The sequence below is a fragment of the Apodemus sylvaticus genome, chromosome 5 (assembly GCF_947179515.1).
Source record: "Apodemus sylvaticus chromosome 5, mApoSyl1.1, whole genome shotgun sequence".
Lineage (NCBI taxonomy): Eukaryota > Metazoa > Chordata > Mammalia > Rodentia > Muridae > Apodemus > Apodemus sylvaticus.
The window spans coordinates 143,475,018-143,500,089 of NC_067476.1; the positions used below are offsets into that span (position 1 = coordinate 143,475,018).

A 25,072-nucleotide genomic window follows, 5' to 3' on the forward strand; every position below is an offset into this window, starting at 1 on the left:
GGCTGACAGCCACACACAGGGAAAAAGAGCACGCCAGAGAGAAGGACTCAGGAGCGCATACTGCCCTGGACATGGTGGGGAAGAGATTCCAGCAGCACCGGAGGCCGGGTGGAATTCAGGAAAGCAAAGGAGACAGGTTTAGAGGCAATAAAGAGGCTCAACAGCGGGAACGCTTTTCTTTTCTGTGAGGAAAGATTCAAATTCAGAGACAGATGTTGAACAAAAAAGAGAATAAACACTGAGCTTGAGGAGAGAAATAAAAGTCCCAAACACGCCCTTAGGGAAAACAGAGCAACATGCTGGGAGGACACTAACCTATGGCCCAAGGGCACTAAGGATAGAGCGGAAGTTGAACTATAAATGTATAGCACTGTGAGATGCTGGCACTGGGTGAAGTGATCACCCCTCACTGGATTAGGGTCATCCAGTCTGGTGGGCAGGCTTGCACTTTTCTCCTCAGGTGTCCATCTCTATCTGCATGAGTGAGTACTCCTAAATCCAGTGGCCATAGGGTTGGCAGGCCAGAGGAGCATGGTGCGTGTGGGCCGAGACTCAGCCATTTCAGAGCTGTGCTGGACGGTACCTGAGAACCAGGAGAGGGCTCCCACACACAATCAGATACCTAGAGCCTGGCATCTGGAGTTCCACAGACGCTGTGAGGAAGGGTATTTCTGGCATCTGTGACTTTTTTTTTTTTCCTTTTGATTTGGTTTTTCTGAGACAGGGTTTCTCTGTATAGCCCTGGCTATCCTGGAACTCACTCTGTAGACCAGGCTGGCCTCAAACTCAGAAATCCGCCTGCCTCTGCCTCCCAGAGTGCTGGGATTACAGGCGTGCACCACCACCGCCCAGCCTATCTGGCCTATCTGTGGCTTTCATGAAGCCAAAGAAAGGATTCTAAGCTTCATCTAGATCAGGAAAATGCCAAATGTGGATGCCACAAGCTTGGCTAAAGACCAATACCACTCCCCTGGGTTGTGGTTTACACATTAACTGTGGCATCTTCTGCCTGAGGTACTCGTAACTGGACTAGTGAGTAAGAAAGGAAGCTGACTTCAGTCAGAGACAAGAAACGCATTTCAGACTCTGGAAGGTAGTGAAGCTTACTTGTAGAACTACTACTAGAGGCAGATGAGAAGTTAAATAAAAGGACCAGTTAAAAAAGTTCAAGTGCACAACAAAAGATATTTCTTACCATTAAAACTATGATTTTCAGGCTGGAGAGATGGCTCAGTGGTTAAGAGCACTGACTACTTTTCCAGAGGTCCTGAGTTCAATTCCCAGTAACCACATGGTGGCTCACAACCATCTGTAATGAGATCCAATGCCTTCTCATGTGTCTGAAGGCAGCTACACAGTGTACACATAGAATAAATAGTTCTTTAAAAAAAAAAAAAAAACAAAACTATGAGCCGGGCGGGCGGTGGCACACCACACGCCTGTAATCCCAGAACTCTGGGAGGCAGAGGCAGGTGAATTTCTGAGTTCTAGGCCAGCCTGGTCTACAGAGTGAGTTCCAGGACAGCCAAGGCTATACAGAGAAACCCTGTCTCGGGGGGGGGGGGGGGGGGGAACCAAATTCAAAAAACCAAAAACCAAAACAAAACAAAACAAAAAACCCAAACAAACTATGATTTTCCATATCCAAGAAGTCCCTTGATGAAATAATAATGAATAGATAATAGCTAATCCCTGAGACCCAGTGAGTGGTCTGGAACGTCAAGCAGTATTAGCTTAAACCTGAGCAAGGGACTCTGCAGGTAAGGCGCTTGTTGTGCAATACAACAATCTCAGTTCAATTTTCTCTGAGAACGACATGAAGACAGGTGTGACGGCATGCATGTGGGGTAGAGAAAGGATCGGGACTGGCTGACTAGTCAGTCTAGCCTAATTGGTGAGCTTGAGGTCCCAATGAGAGTTTTTGTCTAAACAAACCACGCCGAATAGGTGGATGGTTCCTGAGAAATGATACCCAAGACCTCCACACACTTGTGCACCCATGTGCACAAGCACCTCCCCTCATATATGCAACCATAAACACAGACATACAAAAACAAACAAAAAGCCACAATAGAGACCTAAGAAAAAGGAATAAAAAAATAAAACAATGGCATTTTTTTCCTTTTGGTATAGAAATTTTCTTCAAATAAAATGCTCAAGTGGATATCTAGTATATAACACATAAAACTCAGCAAAGGCTGAGTTTAGGGCAATGGCCTGGGGGCTCTGTATCTCTCTTAATTCACCTTAGGAATTTCAGAAAAATAGCTAGGTGGTAGGAATCCCTCAGGGCAGCAGATCCCAAGCTCAGACTGTGTATGGACACGGGCCTAACGGCCTAACGGAAAGAATGGCGTGTTTGGAATGGCTTTCCTTTGTCATTTATGACCCTCATTCAAAATAGAAGCCTTGAGATCTCTGCTTGCTTTCATTCTTAATTCCACTATTCCTTCAATTTCACTTCTTCCACTCTATCAGTGCGTCCCTAAACCAACTTCATGTTGGGCAAGCTCTAACAGCCCCACCTCACCCTTGCTCCCTTGTCTGTGTGCTGGTCCTTCTTGAATCCACACTTTAACTGACAGTGTTCTCTTCTCCTACTACCTCCAGCACACACCTCTAGCACAGTGCTGAGAGGCTACAGTTGAGCACCTGTGTCTTACTACTTTAGAGCAGGGCACTGGGAGGATAAGGGCAATCCCATAATCTCCTACCTAGAAGTAGGCCCCGGCAGACGGTCAGCATCTCTACAGATCCTTACAAATCCTGCTCTCAAGTAGGGTAGAGTAGGATATGACAGACTAACCCCCTTACTGATGGCTGAAAGTCAAATTACAAATTTTGTGTGTGTGTGTGTGTGTGTGTGTCCTCAAATTCATGGCAAACCTTCTGCCTCAGCCTCTGAAGTGTTTGGATTAGAGGAGTCATTACATCCACCCAAAAGTAATTTCTTAAAGCATCCAATACCTGAGGAACAAAGACAAGTAAACTAACAGTGCAGAGCAGGGGGTGCTCAAAGTGAGCGGGTCCCCGGCTCCCACTCAACTCGGTATCCTGAGGGCTGCACAGGTTAGAGCTGTCACTGGAGAAAAGAGAAAACATGATGGTCTAGAGACAAATCTAGTCTAGAGAAATGTCAAAATACAAGATTCTGGAAAGGCTGTTGCTGAGACAGAAACCAAGAGATGTTCTGGTATTCTTCAAAGCTAGAGTAACAAAACTAGAGGTTTGCCCTCAAACTTTAAACGCATGGTTGGTGACTCATCAGTCCCTCTTTAAGCTTAGTTTTGGCTCCTATGTGTGATGAGTCTCTGAGAAGACAATATTATATGGAACCACTAATAGTCTTTACATACTCTTTATATGTAAGACTCCCTGAACAAGTGAAGAAACAAGACCATATAACTGACACTCCACAGAAAAGACAAAAAAAAAAAAAAAAAAAAAAAAAAAAAAAAAAAATTGCAGACCTACGGATAACTGAAACAGCCAAAGTTTTTAAAAAACAAGATTAGCCCGGCAGTGGTGACACACACCTTTAGTACCAGCACTTGGGAGGCAGAGGCAGATTAGTCTAGTCTGTATTGTGAATTCCAGGGCAATCAAGGGTTCTCAGAGAAACCCTGTCTTGAAAAAAACCAGAAGTAAAAAAAAAAAAACAAAACCAAAAAGCCAAAAAACCAAAATAAATGAATAAAATAATTAAAGATTAACACAGTAAACAAACAAAAAACCCCACTCTTTTCCTTTCTCCCTTTTTTAATTAAAAAGTTATGTAGGTAGGTAGCTGGACAGACAGACTGTGCAGGTCTGGCTTCTCCCTCTCAGGGCAAGCACCTTTACCCACTAAGCCATCTTACTGGACCTGTTTTTCTTGAGGCAGCTTCTCTGTTTATCTGAAGGTATTACTTACTTATTGCTGCCATCTTTTTAGTAAGTGAATTATAGATGTTAAAGCTAAAATTAGAATCAGGAATTGAATTCTTTTTTTGTTTTTGTTTTTCGAGACAGGGTTTCAAAACCCAGAGCCAGGGCTCTGTGTAACCCTGGCTGTCCTGGAACTCACTCTGTAGACCAGGCTGGCCTCGAACTCACAAATCCACCTGCCTCTGCCTCCCAAGTGCTGGGATTAAAGGCTACCACCACCTGGATAGGTAGACTTTTAAAATTCTTTTCTTTCTTTTTTTTTTTTTAAAGATGTATTTATTTATTATATGTAAGTACACTGTACCTGTCTTCAGACACTTTTTCTTCTTGCTCTGTCCCCACTGGCTCGCTGTAGCTGTCTTCAGACGCCCCAGAAAAGGGTATCAGATCTCATTACAGATAGTTGTGAGCCATCATGTGGTTGCTGGGATTTGAACTCACGACCTTCGGAAGAGCAGTCAGCACTCTTAACCTCTGAGCCATCTCTCCAGCCTGAATTTTAAAATTCTTAATAAGAACTTTTTGGCTCTTAATTCACACATCTTGACTCCATTTTATTTTTTATAAAATGTCCTCTAAATACAAATATTCTTTGTTTGTTTTGAAAAGGGGTTTCACTATGTAGCCCTGGCTGTCCTGGAACTCACTATGTAAATCAGGCTGCCCTTGAACTCACAAAAATCCACCTGCCTCTGCCTCCCAAGTGTTGGGATTAAAGATTATGCTTGGCTAAAATACTATTGTTTTTACTAAAAATAATTATCTGCCGGCATATCCTTATAGGACTGCAATCCTATCACTTGGAAGTAGGAACAATTATGCGTTCAAGTCTAGCCTTGGCCACATGGTGAGACCTCATAAACATAACCAAAACTTTAATTTTAAAATCTTTTTTGAGTAAATGTCTCCTTCCTCCATCAAATAGTCACACAGAGCTAAGAAATACAGTATCATTAAGAACACACTGTAAGGCTTAGCAGCAAACGAATTTAGCAGTAGACAAGATTGATGTGGAAGACAAATCAATAAAAACTGCCCAAACTCAAGCAAAAAAAAAAAAAAAAAGAATGGTAAGTCAGGTGATAAAGGAACCTGGGAGATCCCAGAAGGAAGAACATTAAACAAAGCACGACAGAAAGGTCCGAAACAAAGCAATCAACACACTGATCAAGATACTAGCAAATTGGCTGGAGAGATGGCTCAGCGATTAAGAACACTGACTGCTCTTCCAGAGGTCCCCAGTTCAATTCCCAGCTAGCCACATGTTGGCTCACAACCATCTGTAACGGGATCCAGTGCCCTCTTCTGGTATGTGTCTGAAGACAGCTACAGTGTACTCATGCACCTTTAAAAACCAAACCAAACCAAACCAAAAACAAAACAAAAAACCCAACTAGGCCAGGCCTATAATCCCAGCACTCTGGGAAGCAGAGGCAGGCGGATTTCTGAGTTCGAGGCCAGCCTGGTCTACAGAGTGAGTTCCAGGCGGATTTCTGAGTTCGAGGCCAGCCTGGTCTACAGAGTGAGTTCCAGAATAGCCAGGGCTACACAGAGAAACCCTGTCTCGAAAAAACCAAATCCAAAACCAAACCAAACCAAACAAAACAAACAACAACAACAACAACAAAAGATACTAGCAAATCCCAAGTTGATTAGGGCAAGAACTTATACAAACCGATCACAGTTGTTCTGCTGAAAACCAAAGGGAAAAAACAAACTTTTTCTTGCAGTGGCATGGGAACAAGAGACAGTCTCCCTTTGTAGCTTAGTCAGGCTTCTTATGTTCCTGCTGCTTCTGCCTCTTAGTGCTGGGGTTACAGATGTATACTACCATGCCTAGCCAACATGGAAAATCTTAAAAGCAGTAGAATAAGATTGACAGATGGCTTCTCAACAGCATGACCAAAATCACAAATGACTAGGGCAATCTCTTTAATGGGCCTGCTAACAACTAACAACTTTGAATTTTATGCCATACAAAAATGCTTTTAGAAATGAAGACATGCCTTGGGGTATAGCTTGGTGGCAGAGTGCCTGCCTAGCAGGCTGAAGGCCCTGGGTTTTAGACTAAAATCTGAGGGGTTCATTGCTATCAGGATGCAGTACAGGAAAAAGTAAGATTGGAAAAATGAACCTAGATAGAAGCATGGAAAGTAGGGAGAATGAAGAAAATGGAGCTGTTAAGTGGCATGTCAGTTATCATCTAGTAGTTTACACGGTAGGAAACTAAGATGCAATGGAGTTCAGTGTTCTGGGAGTCTTCAAGTGCCAGGAAGTGGCAGATAATTTGTATCAGATACATGGTATCGAGATGTCAAATACATGTCAAAATCTAGAGGATGTGCTCTTAAAAGTGGTGTCACATGCCTTTAATCCCAGCATTTGGGAGGCAGAGGTAGGCGGATTTCTGAGTTCAAGGACAGCCTGGTCTATGTAGTGAGTTCCAGGACAAGCCAGGACTATACAGAAAAACTCTGTCTTGAAAAACAAAACAAAAAAAGTAAACAAATACCCTCCTTACAAGGGCAGTAAAAATGGGATAATATTTCTGTTTAATCTAAAAGAAGGTAAAAATGTCCCTGTGGTGGTGGCACACGCCTATAATCCCAGCATGCAGGAGGCAGCAGCAGGCAGGTTTCTGTGAGTTTGAGGATACCCAGGGCTACACAGTAAAAACTCTATCTCTGAGTAAGAAAAAATGGGGTGGGGGGAGAGAGGATAAAAAAACAAAAAAAAACAAAAACAAAAAAAAAAAACCAACAAAAACCAACAATGAGCCACTTAGAAACCAAATAGTAAGATGGCAGACATGGCCCAACCAGAGCACATTAATTCAGAGCTTCTTTCAGCAAAGCTACTGACATTTTAGCTGGGTGATAATTTTCTGATGGAGGGCTGCCCTGAGAATTGTTGAGTACTTAGCAGTTTTCTTGGCCTTTTGATTTTAGATGCTATTAGCATTTTCACTGCTATGACAACTAAAAATGTCTCCAGGTATTGCCAACTATCCTGTGGAGGCCAAAAATCATTCTTGGATGAGACCCACTGAGAAAGTCCACATGATTCCAATCAAAACCTCAGCAGGACTTTTCTAGAAAGTTAAGTCAGTCATGGAGGTATATGCCTAAACCTCAGCACCAGGGAGGCTGAGACAAAGTATTCTGTGTTTGAGGCTAGCTTGGACTATACAGTAAGACTCTGCCTCAAAACAAGTAAACAAGCACGCACCAACAAACAAGAAAGGTAGGTGCTTCTAAATGTTCTAAATGATCGTGAGAATGTAAAAGACCTAGACTAAGAAAGGCAACTCTGAAGAAAGAAACCAGAGAACTCACCTTAGCTGATTTTAAGATAAAAGTACACTTATTGCATACTGTCATAAAGAAAGACTTGTGTACTTTTGGAAATGAGTAAGGTCTAGTGTTAGTATCTTATATAGAACACTGCCCAATGCTGTTCATACTTGGCAAAGGTTATAGTGAAATGCAGTGGAAGAGACAAAGTTTCTCCATGTAGCCTTGCCTGTCATGAACTTGCTTTGTACACTACACTGGCCTGAAACTCAAGAGATCCGCCTGTCTCTATCTCCTTAGTACTTGAGTGCTGAAGTGCCATCATACTTGTTCAAGAATGACCTTTTCAACTAAAGATGCCACATCACTTGGTTTTCCATATGAAAAAAAAATATAGTCATTTCTACTTACCTATGGGAATGTCCTGTAAGATCCCAATAGGTACCTAAGACCAAGAATATATTAAACTCTATATATATTCTTCTTTTTCCTACAAATATTTACTCTGAAAAGGTTTAATTAATGAAGCAGGCAAGAAACAGATAAACAACAGCAATAATAAAACTATGTGAATGTAGTTTATAATAAGTAAATAAGCCTATGAATGTGTTCTCTATTAAGAACCACATTTGTGATCATCAACTTAACACAACCTAGAATCAGCTGGGAGGAGAGTCTGTCTCAGTGAGGACTGTTTAGATGAAGTTGGCCTGTGGGGGATTGTCTTGATTGTTGTAAGTGATTCGGGAGGACAGCCTACAAGTGGGTAGCATTATTCCCTGGTTTGGGGTCCTGGACTTTTTAAGAGAAGAGAGAGCTGGCCCAGCACTAAGCAGACAGGCATTCATTTCTACTTGTTCTTGACTGTGGATACGACGTGACTAGCTGCTTCAGTTCCTGCCACTGTGACTTCTCTGCGGTGATGGGCTATAAACTGCAACTGTGAGCGAAAATATTCTTTCTTCCCTAAACTGCTTTTTTTCCTCAGGATATTTTATCATAGCAACAGAAATGAAACTAAGAATATTTTTGAACCATGAAAGTCAGAACTGTAGACTATGGTGATTTCTTTCTCTCATACTATATTTAAACTTAGAATGCAAAACAAAGAAAAATTCCCAAAGAAAGCAAAGTACAATACTTCTGTGACTTTGAAATGGGCAAGCACTGGACCCCAATTCTTTTTCTCTCTCCAGGATTTACTATGTAGCCAGAAGGGCCTTGGCCTTCCTGCTTTAGTTCTCAGAGTACTAGAATCCCAGGCATAACACCCAATCAGCAAACATCCTTTAAACAGTACCTGAAAGTCTAGCATGGTGTCTCACATTTATAATCCCAGTTCTTGGGAGATTGAGGCAGGAGAACTGTCTCAAGCTCAATGCCACCATGGAATCTACAGTGAGTTTAAGACTAGCCTGGGCTACAGAGTTAAGACTGTCATAAAAAACAAAACGATTCCTCAAACACCAGAATATTAAAACAGGATACATAAAAGAAAAATAAAACAAAAACACCCAGATGTGTTGACTATTACACATAAAAAATACTCATCAAAATATACTACTAAAAGCTGGGAGGAGAGAGAGAGCCAGCAGTAGAGAACTTACTGCTTTTATAAAGGAACTGGGCTGGAGTTCCAGTGCCCATATGGTGGTTCACAACTGCCTGTAACTCCAGTTCTAGGAGACCCCATTCCTTCTTCTGGTCTCTTGGGCACCAGGCACATGTGTGGTACACATATATACATATAGTGAAAATACTCATACACATAAAATAAATAATAATAAAAACTGGGTAGAGTGGTGTATACCTTTTGTTTTTCCCCTTGGGATTGGTTTTTTCGAGACAGGGTTTCTCTGTGTAGTCCTGGCTGTCCTGGAACTCACTCTGTAGACCAGGCTGGCCTCAGAAATCCGCCTCTGCCTCCCAGGTGCTGGGATTACAGGCATGCGCCACCACGCCCGGCTGGAGTCTTTGAGTTTTGAGGCTAGCCTGGTCTACAAAGCAAGTTCCAAGGCAGCCGGAACTGCGTAGTAAGATATATCTTAAATAACCACGACTGCCACCATCACTGTGGCTAGAACAGGGGAAAAAGAGGAAAGGAAAATAGTAGATGCAGGCAAGGCTACAAAGCGCCACAATCACTCAGGAAAACTCTTTGGCAGTAGCTAATTCTGCAGGAAAGCAGGTGTGCTCCCTGATCTAGCCACCCCACACTGATATTCACCCAGCAGAAACACCTATATAAGGGCCCCAAAAGATGTGTTCAGGATGATACCACCCACCATCAACCTGGAATGGATGCTACCAAATGCATATCTATGGATAAATGGTGCTATCATCTCTCAATGGACTGCCATCCAGATTAAGGTTTATCACAGCCAGACAGCCAAAGAATGGGCTAAGGATCAGAAATATAAAGCAGATTTTTGTAAGGAAGATAGTATAACACATTGCTACTTTGATATGACTATAAAAGGCAATCATATAGCTTTATGGGGCAGCCATGAAATCGTGCTTGTGTGACAACATGTCAATTACAGAAGGAACTGCTTAGAGATTTAGAGCCTTAAAGTACTGCATTCTACTCCTTTAAACTATAGCTCTGATGATTTAACATGGGGCTGCTGCTGCAGTTTAGTTTACCTAACAGAACAGGGGTATCTGGGCCAAAAAGTGACCCTGGGATGGACAGTCAAGCAGAACAAGTACACAATGGGGAATCAGACAGTAGCTGAATAAACAGAAGTGGGAGTGGACAGCATGTCTGCTGGCCATGTAAAACCCTCTTAGTTTAATGTGCCCTCTGCGGTCTTAGACATGCTACTGCAGAGGTGGCAGATGAGACCTGCCAGTGGAGAGCAGGAATCACGTCCTCCCCCTGCAAGCTTTCCTGTCTCATATCAGAGCTGTGCCATACCAACAGTGGGTGAATCCAAAGGCACCCTGTATAGGAAGCACCGCTGTCTTTTACAGACACTTTCTGGTTTTTTTGGATTGGTTTGATTTGGTTGGGTTTTTTTGTTTTGTTTTGTTGTTTTGTTTGTTTGAGACAGGGTCTCTGTTCACAGCCTCAGCTGTCACTCTGTAGACAAGGCTGATCTTGAACTCAGAGGTCCCCTGCCTCTGCCTTCAGTGCTGGGATTAAAGGTGTGCTACCATGTCCAGCTTCTTTACCGACATATGAAGGAGAAGAGGGCAGCTCACAAGGCACTCACCATATTATGCAAGCAAACAATGAAAAGCGCTGCTAAAGGAGCTTGGAAGTGGAATGCCAACAGAGAAGTGCTCACAGAGGAGAGGACTTATGCTGAGGAAGGAGGGACAGTGGTGTGTGTCAGGCTTCACACTGCAGTGACACTGATGAGACCACATGTTAGGCTTTCCACTTACTGCCCCTGAATAAGTTCACGGTGTACTTCCTCTGGTCTCTTCCAGATGTGACTTCAGAGCGAGGCCTTCTCAACACCACTCTCTGAAACTATAAGTCACCCTTAATTCTTCTCACCTCGGACCTCCCAATGTTCTTTCTCCGCCTTTGATTTTCCTTCACAGCACTTAGTACCACTTGTGGAAATAGATTACCCCACCTGTTTATTTCACTTTTGGATTCTACCCAGGATCTCCTCCCTTCACTCAAATGTGGGTTCTAAAGAGCACGATCTTTGCCTAGCTAGATTCTCGCTTTTGGCACTGCGTATTTTATGACCCAAAATACCCAGCCATGACCCAAAAACCAAAGTGAGAGTTCTGGTTCTCACTCTTGATGGCACTCTGATGAAGCGATGTTAGAACTGGATTCTGGATAAAAACCACCATATAGTTCTCTAGAGGTTTCCCTCTGGGCAGGCGATCTTATTCACAATGGAACAGCACTGCTGTAACGGTGTTTGAGGTAACCAGTTTCAGATTGTGGCTGTTCCTTAGGCCACTTTTAGATGTTAAGCCCAAACAGGGTTTTTAAGATGTGGGTTTCAGTTCAGGTTCTCCCAGAACTTGGCTATGCAGTTTCCACAAGTTTTAGCTTCCTTCAAAGGAATTAAATTGATATATAAGATAGTCTACAAAATTTCCGATCTCTAATAACTGCTGCTGGAAAGGAAGACGAGATTTAGACTATAGAGACAGGTAAGAAGTTCCAAGACAAATTCCTAAAGACAAAGAAAATTAACATTTTGAACTTTTTTTTAAAGGTCAACACCCTACTGGGGCTTGAGAGAGGCCTTATTGCTGCTCTTACAGAGGAGCTGGATGCAATTCTCAGCACCCACGTAGTGGCTAGGAACAATTTTCAGGGGATCTGATGACTTCTGACCTGGCACTGGGCATGCATATGGTACAGAGACATACACACAGGCAAGCACTCGTATGAGTAAAATAAATAATGTTTAAGAAAATCATCATCCTGTGACAGACACTGTACTAGGCATTTGTGTGTTGAACTTGTTAGTGTGGATGTGTACATATTTGTATAAAAGAACTCATGAGAATGGAGGCCGGAGGTGGACATTAAATGCCTTTTCTCAATTGCGGTCCACTACTATGTTTTGAAATAGAGCGTCTCACTGTATCTGAAGTTAATCATCTCCGCTAGACTGGTTGGTCAATGAGTTAGAGATATATTCCTGTCTCTATCTCTTGGTTTCCTCCCCCAACTCCAATAAAGGCTTTAGCAAGTATGATTTCTGCCTTGTTTCTTCCTCCTGGCACCAAGTAGTTATTTTATGGTGCTAGGGGTTAGATTCCAAGGTAGGTGGTAATCTGGTTTGACAGGGGGTGCTAAGTGCTGTGGAGAAAAACAAAATACCCCTAGTGACGGATCACAGGTCACACCTGTTCCTGGATTTCCATGTGGGTGATGGGGATTGGAACTCAGGTCCTTATGCTTTAGTAGCAGGCACCTACCTACTTAGCCATTTCCCCAGCCCCCATGCTAGGTCTGTTTGAGACAGGGTCTCACTATGTAGTCATAGCTGGCCTAGAACTCACTATGTAATTCAGGCTGGTTTCAAACTCACAGAAACCCACCTGCCTCTGCAGGTATACAAGTACTGGGATAAAATTCATACACCTTTGTGTATGTGGCCATGCTAGATATTTTATGCCCATAAATTCCTCATCCACACAAAAGCCCAAGCTTTAGAAAGAGAAGTAAGGCCCACACAACAGGTATCAGACAGGATTTGTCTCATGCCTGACTCTGAAGAATATACCAATATTCTTTGTACTATACCAGAGGTTCCCAGTCTCACTGCTCATCAGAATTAAGGGGCTACAGTTCAAGTTCAGCTTCCTAGGGCTCCATACTAGATCTATTACAATCTATTCTGAGGGGACCAGAATGCTTAGGATCTAAGGCTTTAAAAGTTTGCAAGGTTAGTCAGGAATAGGAAGGAACCCTGCAACATGTAGTCTATGCAGTCTCTTTCTGAAAAACAGGAATTCTGCAATGAAAAACGTTCAACACTCCATAGACAGTCATGTTCAGGTGTTTGGAGGAATGCTGTTTGCTTCAAATGACAGCTTATTTGTCAGTTTCTGCACTAAAGGCCATGTTCATTTAGAATTGCAGCTTTGCCTAAAGTCTGCCCCATCACTTAATAAGTGAGCAAAAGAAGATATCAAACTCTCAGCACACTGAAGTACTGTTGTGTCCTGTTTGGCCTTCTTCCTAGCTAGAACTGCTAAGTTACAAACCTGTAAGGTACAATAACCATTGAAAAGGCTACACACACAGATATAAAAACATCGTAAGTAGCTCAAATGAAATTCTAAGAGTTGTTCAAGCAACCTGTGGGAAGGTTGGAAAAAGATAACAGAAATAAAAACAGAACAAGAGGCAGACTTGAGTTCTAACATGTCAATAATTATGTTAAATGTAAAGAGCTCAAATATACTAATTAGAAGGCAGAGACTGCCAGAATGGATTTTAAATTGTGATCTAATTATAAGACTGTTACAAGAAATTCACTTCATATAACTTATTGTTACACGTAGCATGACAGCCAAAGGATTGAGAAGATATTACCATGCAAATGTTAATTAAGGGAATAGGAGCTCTATTAGATATAGACTTCAGATCAAGGTTATCTGAGACAGAGAGGAACATTATATAACAGTTAAGCAATAAATCTACTAAGAAATAGCACTTCCCATTACATGCATAAAACAACAGCTGACAAATGTATGAAAAATAAAAATAAAAAAGCTACAAAGTAGGCATAAGAACAAGTGGAGGGATCATCGCTCCTCAGTTAACAACTAATAAATAACCAGGCAGAAAATCAACAAGGATACTGAAAGAGTCACTGCCACCCCTAAGATCAATGCTGGGTATACAACACTCTACCCCACAACTGCAGAATATACTTTCTTTTTAAGAGCAGGCAGAACAATACTAAGATAGGTCACAGGACTAGAGAGATGTTTCAACTGTTAAAAACACTTGTTACTCTTGCAGAGGACCTAGGTTCAGTTCTCAGCACCCACATGGTGACTGAAAACTATCTGCAATTCCAGTTTCAAGGGATTCAACATTCTCTTCCGACCTGTGTGGACACCAGGCACATGTGTGCACATACTTGCATGCAGACAAAACACTCACATGCGTAAAAGTTGAATAGGTGCTTGAAACAAATCCTTTGTCAGATACCTGTTCTCTGTGTGGGCCTCACTTCACCTTCCTGAGGCTTGGGCTCCTCATTATGTGGATAAGGAATTTATGGAGTTCAGTGCTGGGAACTTAACTCAGGTCCTCTGCAAGAGCAGTGCATCCTCTTAGCCACAGAGCCATCTCGCCAGCCTCCAACCTCAGCACATTTGAAAGAACTGAACCCATATAGAGGATGTCAGAGGATGTTCTCCAAGCATAATGGAATCAAGTCTGAAATCACTAGGAGGGTGTTTGGAAAAGCCTCACAAACATGACAAGTTATCAACACACGGAACAAAGAAGGCATGGGAAGAGAAACAAATGAAACCACGGAAATGGATGAAACAAGCACATACCATTTCCCCTGGGTGGTGACATGTGCTGTGACTCAGCACTTAAGACAGTGCAGCAACAGGGAGTGTGTGGGGGGGAGGGGAACACTTTTAAACAAACCCTCAAGATGCAGGTCTCTGAGTTTCAGACCTGCCAGGCCACATAACTGTAGACCAGTGGTAAAGCACTAGTTTAGCATGCACAAAGGTTCAAATTCAAGTACTCTGTGTGTGTGTGTGTGTGTGTGTGTGTGTGTGTGTGTGTGTGTGTATACACTCGAGAGTGTGTAACCAGAAAGCACATGGAGGGGAGGGTGTAGGGAGAGAGAGAGGACCCAGTAAACAAAATGAAAACACCTATAACCACCAAGAAACAGATTATTTATTTATTTATTTATTTTATTTTATTTATTTTGTGGGAGCTGGGAATTGAAATTGAACTCAGGCCTATCAGAGATAGGTAAGTACTCTGCCACTGAATTATATATTCCCACTCCAGAGGTAAATTTATAATACTGTTATGTATTAGAAAAAGGAAATAGTTTCAAACAACAACAAATCAAAATTCATTTCCCAAGATTCTAGGGGAAAAATGGTAAACTAACCCTCAAACAAGCAGAAGGAAGAAAATCACAAGGATCCAAAGTAAAAACAAAATCAATACACAAAAACTGGTTCTTTGAAAAGATCAACAAAACAAACCTGTATCAAGACCAAAAGAGAAGAGAGTAAGAACAGGGGAGAGGAATATCACATATTAACATCAGCGATTAAATGGAATAATAGGGGGCTGGAGAGATGGCTCAGCAGTTAAGAGCACTGACTGCTCTTCCGAAGGTCCGGAGTTCAAATCCCAGCAACCACATGGTGGCTCACAACCATCTGTAATGAGACCTGACTCCCTCTTCTGGTGTGTCTTGAAGACAGCTACAGTGTACTTACATACAATAAATAAATGTTAAATCGAATAGTAGGGCAGGTTTTGTATACATCACAAGGACAACACAAATAACTTTTCAAATTAATCTGAAAACTCAGACAGTGTTTGCCTGATATTTGTTACTACATCAAAATCCCAGAAAGCAGAGAACTCCTGCTGCAGCTCCAGTGAGGAGCTCGTCATTCTTGACGAGGTGTGACTTTGCAGTGACTCTGTTGCTTCAAGATCACCCATGCTCCTTACCAGAGCCCGAAGGGTGGCTTTCACCAGTACTGTTTACAAAAAGACCTTCTGGAGCCATTGCTGCAACCCATGCAGGCTTGCATACTGGGTCCTGTGCTGCCTATGCTTAGGACAAATGCATCCAGCTATGACTGGGGGTGTTTCCATACTTGGACCGCTGGATCTTGTGCTCGCTTTCTTGCTGTGGGCTTTCCAGTGTGGACAGATACATGGCATCTCTGTATGACCTTCGTATTGACAAAGACTTTTGTGGAGAGCTATGGTAGATGGGAATTTGTGAGACGACCTTGAAGACAGATAAAGATGAGCACAGTACTGGAATGCATTTACCTCATCCACGGGTACCCACAGGATATATTTACCATTACTCTGAAATCCACATTACACTGTGGCACCTGATACCCAAATTCATTCCCATACATGAACATGTATATACTACATATACACCATACAGAGATTAAAAATTGCATTTATAAATAATCTGTTTTAGAATATAGCAAGTCTCCAGTTACAGAAGATTAACCATTCATGCTGCTCAAAAGACACCTAAATTTCAGTTTCTTTCTTCTTCTTTTTGTTTGTTTGTTTTTTTCTCGAGACAGGGTTTCTATGTATAGTCCTGGCTGTCCTGGAACTTACTCTGTAGACCAGGCTGGCCTCAAACTCAGAAATCTGCATGTCTCTGCCTCCCAAGTGTTAGGATTAAAGGCCTGTGCCACCACTGCCCAGCTTAAATTTCAGTTTCTAATAAAAGGCTATACAAGTAAAGTGCATTCACAGGCAGACTACCTAGTTCTGGAGGTACAAGGTCTAGAGGATGGGCTAGGTGATGATGGTCTTCTTGCTACCAAAGTCCCTGAAGTGGCACAGAAGATCACACAAGAGACAGAGAGTGCATGTGTACACTTGTTTGGTATTCTCCGTATCATAAAGCTACTTCTATCAAGGGAGTGTTCCACTTTAACACACTTAATTGTTAGTAATCCCAGTTGCTTCCCCAAAGATAACCTCTAAATGCCAAAGTGCACATTCACTCAAAGCCCTACAACTGAGATTACGTTTTAATGCATGAAGCATTAGAGAACCCTCAAAACATATCCAAACCACAGCAGGGACAAAATGGCTTAAATAAAATCACTGTAATAACATATTAAGAAAGATTACTGGGAAAGATTTGCAACTTTCATGGAATACAAGTTTGTTATTTAAAACCTCATTGAAAAAGAGAGAAAAAATATTCACTGGCAAATTCTAGTCAACATTTAGAGATGAACAAACACAAATTCTGCACAATACAGAAAGAGCAGATGAAGAAACATCTTCCATCTTTTAAAATCAGTAGGATGCTGATACCCAAACCAAAGACAACACAAAACAATACCAAAGCTAAATACTAAGGTCAGAGCCAGGCTTGGTGACACAAACTTTTAATCCCAGCACTTGCAGGCAGATCTCTGAGAGTCTGAGGCCAGTCTACTGAACTCTGAAAAGTTGACTTCTGACCTCAACACAGGTATGCACACATGCACATGTGCACACACATACACATGCACACACAAAGTAAACAAACATAAACAAAAACACTTTAAGGTGTTTAAGGGGGGAGGGTTGCTGAAAAAAAGGCTCAGTGGGTAGGGGTGCTGACCACCAAGTCTGACAAGCTGATTTCCACACCCAGGAGCCACATGGTGGGAAGGGAGAACCAACTTCTGTAAGTTGTCCTGTGCCATTCAGAAAAGTGCTAGGCATGCAGTATGAACTCACACACAAATAATTAATATAAACAGCAACAACAAAAACCTAAAGACTAATTTCCTTCATGTCTACAGACAGCCAAGTCCTAAACTAAATAATGGGACATATGCTTTAGCAGTGCATAGAAAGTTACAGACTACAATAAAGTGAAATCATTTCAGAGAGTCAAGGCTGGCTCCATATTTGAAGCCAGCCACTAGGATTAATGCTGGAAGGGTGAAGAGGCAAGTTGCATGACCACATTACCACCATCTTCCAAACCTCTCAACTACGACACGTCCTGAGCCTCAGCCTCTGTCTGCACCTTATCTCTCACAACTCCTACAAGTTCTGTAGCACAGAACTTGCCCTTGAGTTCCACAATGATAAATCCAATTGTCTATGTACCTGTATAGATGGCCTTCTTTACCTGTGAGCCCCAAACCACCAATTCAACCAAGCACACACCAAAATTATTTGGTTAAAAAAAAAAAAACCCAAATCCTCCAAACCCTGAGACTGTACTGAACAAGTAGTCTGTTCCTTGGTATTACTTATTTCTTTAAAAACTAGTTACAATGTTTACATGTCATTTACTTATGTAGTATATTATACTGTTATAACCTAGACATAATGTGGCACCTGTATGTGGTGGGTGCATGTGTCCAAGAACCACTTCCCCAGACATTGAGCAGTGATTGGTGACTGTTTATAGATAAGCATTTTTAATCACATGTCCACTCTGCCATTTTCATTGCTTAAACCCATCTGTTTGTCTGTCTGTCCTCAGTAAATTGAAACTTTATTCTCCTAGTTGCTTAGGTCAGTTTTCCTGGGGCCAACTCTTGTCTTCTTTCACATCTAAACCCAGACTCTCAGCAAATCCTGTTAATCTCTTCCTTTAAAGCATCTCCACATTCTGTTCTTTTTCTGCTTCCTCTACTGACACAATCCTGGTCTGCATTATCCTTTTATCTGGGTTATTACAATAGTTGACAGCCTGGTCTTCCTGTCTTTCTTGTACCATGCTTGTCTCCTACAATAACAGCCTTGCTTATATAAGCAAAGCCTGCATGCAAATATCACAATAGTACAGTGCAATAAGAATAAGTGATCTGCCCGCACTTGCCCCTGCCTGTTCAAAGAACGCTAACCCCTTACTTGTGCCTATCCGTGACCATGTGACACCGTCCCTCCATACTTCTGACTTTATGTCTAACTACCCTCTGGTTTCTATCACTCTGGTATACTGTCTTCTCAAGTCCTCAAAATGCAAACAAGGGTGTGAAGTTGGTTTCCTCACTACCAGGAAAGAGAGCTTATGGCTTGTTCTCTAACTCCTTGCAAGCAAGCAAATGTTACTTTATCTTCCCCAAAGGGCATATATAACATACTCCTATATATAACACACTCCTATATATATAACATACTCCTCTGTGACCAACTCATTTTTCTCAAGCCCATACACTCTCTACCTCCTTGGCTTCCTGGATTTTTATGCAAATTGCTTTTTGATTCATTTTATATTTGCATGCCCATTTTTCTCTTCTCTAGAAGGCAAACTCCCAGGGACAGCTTGTCTGTTTGCCTAGAAAAGTGCTTCAGACACTGATGCTCAGAAATTATTTACTGAATGAAGGAACCTCTGGCTAATATGTGTAGAGTTTGGGATCAGGAGACCTTAATTGTAGTTTTGTCATTTCCTGGCTCTGCCTGAGCAGCTCTGGATAGGTTATACACTCACATTTCATGTGTTCTCTTTATCAAATGGTAATGGCAATACCCACCCTAAAGCATTGTTGTTAAGAACTGAAATTTAGAAGCTCTAATATGTTGGATACATAGACTCAGTACTAGGGTACTCAGAACATGACAGTTACTCAGTACTCAGCAACTATTTAGATGAGGTCTCAAAAGCCCTAGCCTTTTCTTCTTTTTTAAAGGCAGGGTCTTAAAAGCTGGGTTGGAATTTACTACACAGACGAGACTGGGACTGGAACTCTCAGAGACCCACTTGCCTCTGCCTCCCAAGTGCTGGAATTAAAGGTGTGCACCATCACACCTAATCATTATGAGGTGTTGACTTGTGCCTTAATTCACTCAATCAGCTATGACCTCAGCTTTGATCCCAGATGCTGGGACACACTAAGAAACACTCTCTTCATTCAGATCTTAGCCATGTAAGCTTGAAACTTATGTGATCACCACACCTATGCAACCTTCTGTTTCTTCAACTGTTAAGCCATGAGAAGATAATACCTACTTCATAGCTTTGAAAAGTGTCTAACACCCTGAAACTTTTTATTACACTATGATCATGATGTACTCCAGTTGAAGAGTCAAAGCATGTATATGAGGGACAGAGAAGCTAAGAAAACCAAGCATCAACTATAGGAATGTCTTCTAGGCTGGGAGGGGCCCTCATCTAAGAAGGTCAACAACAATGGTCAGGAAAGTAGTAGGTATGTGTGTTGGGGCTGGGGGGTGCACGCACAGAGGACGTCAGGTGTCCCGTTCAACCACTCTCCAGCTTAGTTTTTGAGACTGAATCTTTCACCGAGCCTGGAGTTAAGCAGGCATCTAGCAAGCTCCGGCGACTTTGCTGTCTCAGCCCCAGAGCACTGGAGTTACAGACCTAGCCCATCAACTTGGGCTTTTTAATGATGGGAACGCAGATCCTGATTCTTGCATAGCAAGCACTTGGAGCCATCAACCCTCAAAAAAAAAAAAAAAGAAAGAAAGAAAAAAAAGGAGGGGGCGGGGTTCCGTAGAGGTCCGCGCAGTTCCATCAGGTGAGAAAAGGGACATCACTGCTGAAGACAGAACAGGAACCAAGGTGGTGGAGGCCTGCGAGGATTCGTGTCTTTAATGGAACTAGAGGAGCGCGGGGGAGGGGGGGGATCAGGCACGGAGGGAGGTGTGGCCTAGGCCAGCCACCTGAGCGACGCGGCCCTTCCCACACCCAGGTCCCGCGCTTTTTGCCTCAGTGTCCACTAAGGACTCGCTTCTGGACGCTCCTAAGCGGCTGAGCTCCCTCACTCTCCCGCCACTCTTACCTCGTCTTCCAGTCTTTCCCTCACTCTCCCGCCTCTTGCACCCTAGGCGGAAATGACGAATAAGTAGTGCGTCGCACCGCGCCAGAAAGGTTCTGCCGGAGCGGGAAAAAGGGTTCCGGTGAGGCTTACTGCGCCGGCGCGCGGGCTCGAGCGGTTAAAGACCTTTTCGGTGTTCGAGTATCTGGATTTGCTCCCTCGGCCTGCCCGGTTAGAAGTCCCTTCAGCAAGGACCAAGGAGACTGCCTCCTCCTAAAGATCGTTTTCCTCCGGCTCCGAAGCCTCTCGGCGCCCGGCTTTGGCCCTTGCCCTTTGACCCCGTGGCGGCGGGGTGAGAGGTCGGGTGGCCATCTTGTGGCGGCGGCGCGGGCGGCTGTTACTGCGGAGACCTGTCCCCTCCCCCACCTGGTACCCCTAGCTGTCTGTCAGTCGGCAAGGAGCCCTGCAGCCTGTCAGCGGAGGCCTGGGCCGAGTGCGGTCGCTTTCCCCGTCTCATCGGACGGCCCAGGCTGCTCCTCACCACCGCCACCATGTCCTCCTTCTCGGAGTCGGCGCTGGAAAAGAAGCTCTCAGAGCTTAGCAACTCTCAGCAGAGTGTGCAGACCCTATCCCTGTGGCTCATCCACCACCGCAAGCACGCAGGACCCATCGTCTCCGTGTGGCACCGCGAGCTCCGCAAAGGTGATCACCCCCACCCCTGGGCTCTCCCATGGGTGTGTTCTCTGATCCACTTTCCCACACCCCTCCAGATTCTTAAACCTTGCTTTGCAGGCCTAGGTCTCTGATTGAGGTTCCGAGATTGGAAACAGTGTAATTTTATTTCTTGGAGAGGGAAACTGAGGCCCGGTAAGGTATGGGATATTTGTCTTAAGTTCCAAGGGCGCAAATGCCTAGACTTGAAGTTATTAAGCTCCTTTCCTCTTCAGGCTCCCCCTCACACCTTAGGACAGTTGTTTTTGTTGTGTTGTGTTGTGTTTTAAATCGTGGCTGTGCTTGGATCTGGGAGCCCCGTGTTGAGCATTTGGAATAAGATCCAGACGTCTCAGATCAGACTGCCTACATTGAGACCTGGTGCAAACGTGTTCTAGCTAAGGATACTGTGCCCGTGTATTCTAATCTGTAAAACTGACACAAACCTACCTGTACTGACTCCATGTTAGTTACTATCCATAGACTTCAGAACTGGCTGGTAAATTGGGTAGCCTTCTGCACTTTCTACTAAATTCAGACTCTCAGGATCTGACATTCCCTGAGCTCTACCTGTTTCTTGCCAGGCCCTGTGTTGGATGCAAGTTGTTTCTGGCCACTGCCTGAAAGTTAAGCCTGTCTTTGTCACTTATCCCAGCAGCTTAACCTCTATGTCCTTTATTCCTTATATAGAAAATGGAGATGATGCTAGTTTATGTTACTATGGCTTGATCATGTGCTGCTGTCTTTATGCAGGTTGCTTTTGTTTTTGCTTTAGGACAGAACCTCACTATTTAGCCTTTACTGGTCTGGAACTCCCTATGTAGACCAGGCTGGCCTCGAACTCAGATCCACCTGCTTCTGCCTCCCAAATGCTGGGATTAGCAGCTTATGCCACTATACAGGGTGGTTCTTTTGTTTTTTAAATTCTTGGGGCCTTTTGAAGTAGGAATTTTATAGATGGGGAAAACACAGGGCTCAACAAAGCAGATTCTGGTAAGAAGCCAGGATAACCCACCCAATAAGCATTTTAGTGTGCCGTGGGCACAGTGCAGGCTTTCAGTAGAAGTGGTACGTTAGGACTGTTGAATGCCCAGTGCACAGCTTGGTCTCTGCCTTCTGCTTGCTACATCCTGGTGTGGAGCAGCAGGTACAGTACTAACTCACACTGTGCTGCCTTCCTTAGACTGAGAATGGAAGCTTAGCGGGACGTAACTCCCTCAGTGTCTCTACCCTCTGTTGTAGATGAGGAAACCGAAATGGAGAGTAGTATAGTCAGCCTTTGCACTGATGAGGCTACACAGCAGGCTAACTCCAGGGTTTTTCAGGAGACTGGACTCTGGGCTTCTCGCAGAGTCTCCCAGTTATCTTTCTTTCTTTTTTTTTTTTTTTTTTTTTTTTTTTTTTTTTTTTTTTTTTTTTGGTTTTTGAAGACAGACTTTCTCTGTGTAGCCCTAGCTGTCCTGGAACTCACTCTGTAGACCAGGTTGGCCTCGAACTCAGAAATCCGTCTTCTTCTGCCTCCCAAGTGCTGGGATTAAAGGCGAGCACCACCACTGCCCGGTGAGTCTCCCAGTTATTTGCTCTTCTGACATAGGCATCCTTTCAGCCCTCTGGGGCAGTTAGAGCATATCTACAGCATCTCTGGTCTGTGACCTTTGCTAAGTTTCCTTTGGCAGAGTCTCTCAATCATCTTGAAATCATCAGCCCATCTCAGACTTCTGTTGTGAAGCCTTCCTTATCAGTTCCTCACTTTACTGTACCTGAGTTTGTGAAAAATAGCCATTTAGAGAGAAGTCTTTCATGGCTGAAGCTCCTTTATCAATAATCTTATCTGATGGGTCTTACGTAGCAAATAGATTGGCATTCCCTTTTTTTGTTTGGTAGGCTGGCATTCTTATCCCCATTTCATAGAAGATACAGCAAGACCAGTGGCTTGTTCAGGAGTCTAAACTGGGACATGGGGCCAGGGAGGACTGCTACCAAGACTTAATGCTTTTTCAAGTACCTAGTGCCTCAATGATCTTAGTTCAGAGTGCTTTCCTCCATTGTACCCTCTGCCACCCCATCCACCTCTTGCCTTTCCTTCATTTTACTTACGTCTCTTTCTCTAGGTTTGTTTTGATCAGGGCTCTCTAATGCACTTAGAATTGTGTCTATCATGCAGTTAACAATTAGTTGAGTAGTTTAGTTGTACCTCTGATAATGTTTTCATGTTTAAGTAAAGAAAGGACCGTAAGTGGGATTGCTTTAACTATACAGATAGTTTCAGAGCTGTGTCTCTGTTTTCCACAAGGCAGCACATAGGTTATTTCTCCACTGGTGAAATGAGCCCATTCAAGTCAGGTTAGATTAGATTAAAGGCAGGCCTATTTGGAAGCTGCTCTCGGGCGATTTGTTTTTGGACCTGGGACAAGGAACTGGGGTGCATATTTACATATCAAAACAGATCTGGCCTTCAGGTGCTCCCAGCATCCCTCAGTCCCTAACTGGCACACTCTACCCCAACCCTGAACTTTCCAGCTCAGCATCTGGGCTGCCCTTCCCCTAAAATCTCTTTCCTATTAATCCAGACATTTCAGTCTCTCTCTCTCTCCTCTCTGCTTGAGCACCCTTTCTCCACCTCCCGCCCCCATAGCGACCTCCCTGGCCTTCGCTGGGCACAGTGAACTTGTCCACTGAAGAGCAGCTTCCCAATAAGCCAGCCTTTGATATATTCTAATTTGGCTTAAATTGGCTTATTTCACCAGCAGAGAAATAACCTATCCGCAGTCACTATCTACATGTGGTTATTGGACATCTAAAATGGTGACAAAGGAATAAATATAATTGAAGCTTCAGTCCCTCAGTTTTATTAGCTCAATTAACTGTTGACTGGCCACCATGGTTGATGGCTCCCAGATTGAATCTTGCAGAACGAGAGTTCTTCCCCAAGCGTTGAGATGGGTATTCATCTAGAAAAGGGTTTTGTACTCTGACACTGAAACTGATTAGCCCCTTGTGACCTAGCTTACCCTGAGTTTTTAAAAATAGCCATCTGTGCCTATGAAGAGGTTTTCCTTGTCTTAGACATTACCTCCATCTTAGAGTTATCACTAAGCACTTACAAGAATTATTTCCTTTCATTTAGGAATCACTTCTGTTTTTAATGTGTTATTTTCTTTCCATTTTCTAGCAATTATTAATGAGTACTTTTAGATTGAAAATATAACTCTTTTCTTTGTGGAATAGTTGGGTATTACAGTGCTATTAGCTGCTCGTCCGCTCTATCTATCTATCTATCTATCTATCTATCTATCTATCTATTTTGAGGCAGGCTATCCTGGGACTTGCTTCATGGACCATACTGGCTTGAAACTCCCAGAGGGCCTACCCTTCTTTGCCTCCCAAATGCTAGGATTAAAGGTGTGTGTGGCTAAAATGAATTATTTTTAATGTTTGTTTATTTGTTATTGTGGCCACAATGTAGGTAAATACTTTCTTTTTCCAGAATTCTTTGTAGTCTTTCTCTACACATCAACATTTTTTTTTTCCTGAGACAGGGTTTCTCTTTGTAGCCCTGGCTATCCTGGAACACACTCTGTAGACAAGGCTGGCCTTGAACTCAGAAATCCACCTGCCTCTGTCTCCCAAGTGCCAGGATTAAAGGCATGCACTACCACTGCTGCCTGGCCACATTAACATTTTTGATTAGCCAGTCTTTTAAACTTCACTCAGCAAGGAGGTGGGAAGATACATTTTGTCATAGTGCCACCCAGAGTTGGGGTAGTGAGAAGTGTGTATTGTGTGTTGGCTGTGTCACAGTGCCTCTACACACAGGGTACTTGTATTTCTCTTTTAGGGTACCCAGTGCGATTTAGGCCAGAAGAAGGCATTGGATCTCCTGGAACAGTAGTTAATAGGTAATTGTGAGCTGCTGTGTTGGTGCTGGGAACCACATTTTGGTCCTCTGAAAAAGCAGCCAGTCTGCTCTTTTTCTGAGATAGGGTCTCATTGTGTAACCCTGCCTGGCTGGGAACTGGCAGAAAGAGACCTGCCTTCTTCTGCCTCCCCAAGTGCTGTGATCATAGGCATATGTAAAGCCCAGCTGTTGGAGTGGGGTGTTTTAATCAAAATAATAGTTTATTCTTAAAAAATTCTGAAAGGAAAAGCTGTAGTAATCCTGATCTGAGTGACCACAGCATACACACCGAGTTTTGGGTTATATAACT

At 43.1% G+C, this 25,072-nt stretch overlaps 2 protein-coding genes across 4 annotated transcripts in view; one reads left to right on the forward strand and one right to left on the reverse strand.

Annotated features, from left to right (window-relative positions):
• Tti1 (TELO2 interacting protein 1) overlaps positions 1 to 20,262 on the reverse strand; it is a 48,802-nt gene extending 28,540 nt beyond the window's left edge. Inside the window, exon 1 of the mRNA XM_052184146.1 lies at positions 20,178 to 20,262. The gene's annotated coding sequence lies outside the window, so the exon portion shown is untranslated. The remainder of the gene's footprint in view (positions 1 to 20,177) is intronic.
• Positions 20,263 to 20,280: 18 nt separating this feature from the next.
• Rprd1b (regulation of nuclear pre-mRNA domain containing 1B) overlaps positions 20,281 to 25,072 on the forward strand; it is a 47,734-nt gene continuing 42,942 nt past the window's right edge. For 2 of the 3 annotated variants that reach the window (XM_052184147.1, XM_052184148.1), the window contains exon 1: positions 20,284 to 20,855. In XM_052184147.1, coding sequence (XP_052040107.1) covers positions 20,705 to 20,855 — 151 coding nt within the window. In that variant the 5' untranslated portion in view covers positions 20,284 to 20,704. Of the gene's footprint in view, positions 20,856 to 25,072 lie in introns of all 3 variants that reach the window. The other variant, XM_052184149.1, reaches the window with a different exon arrangement.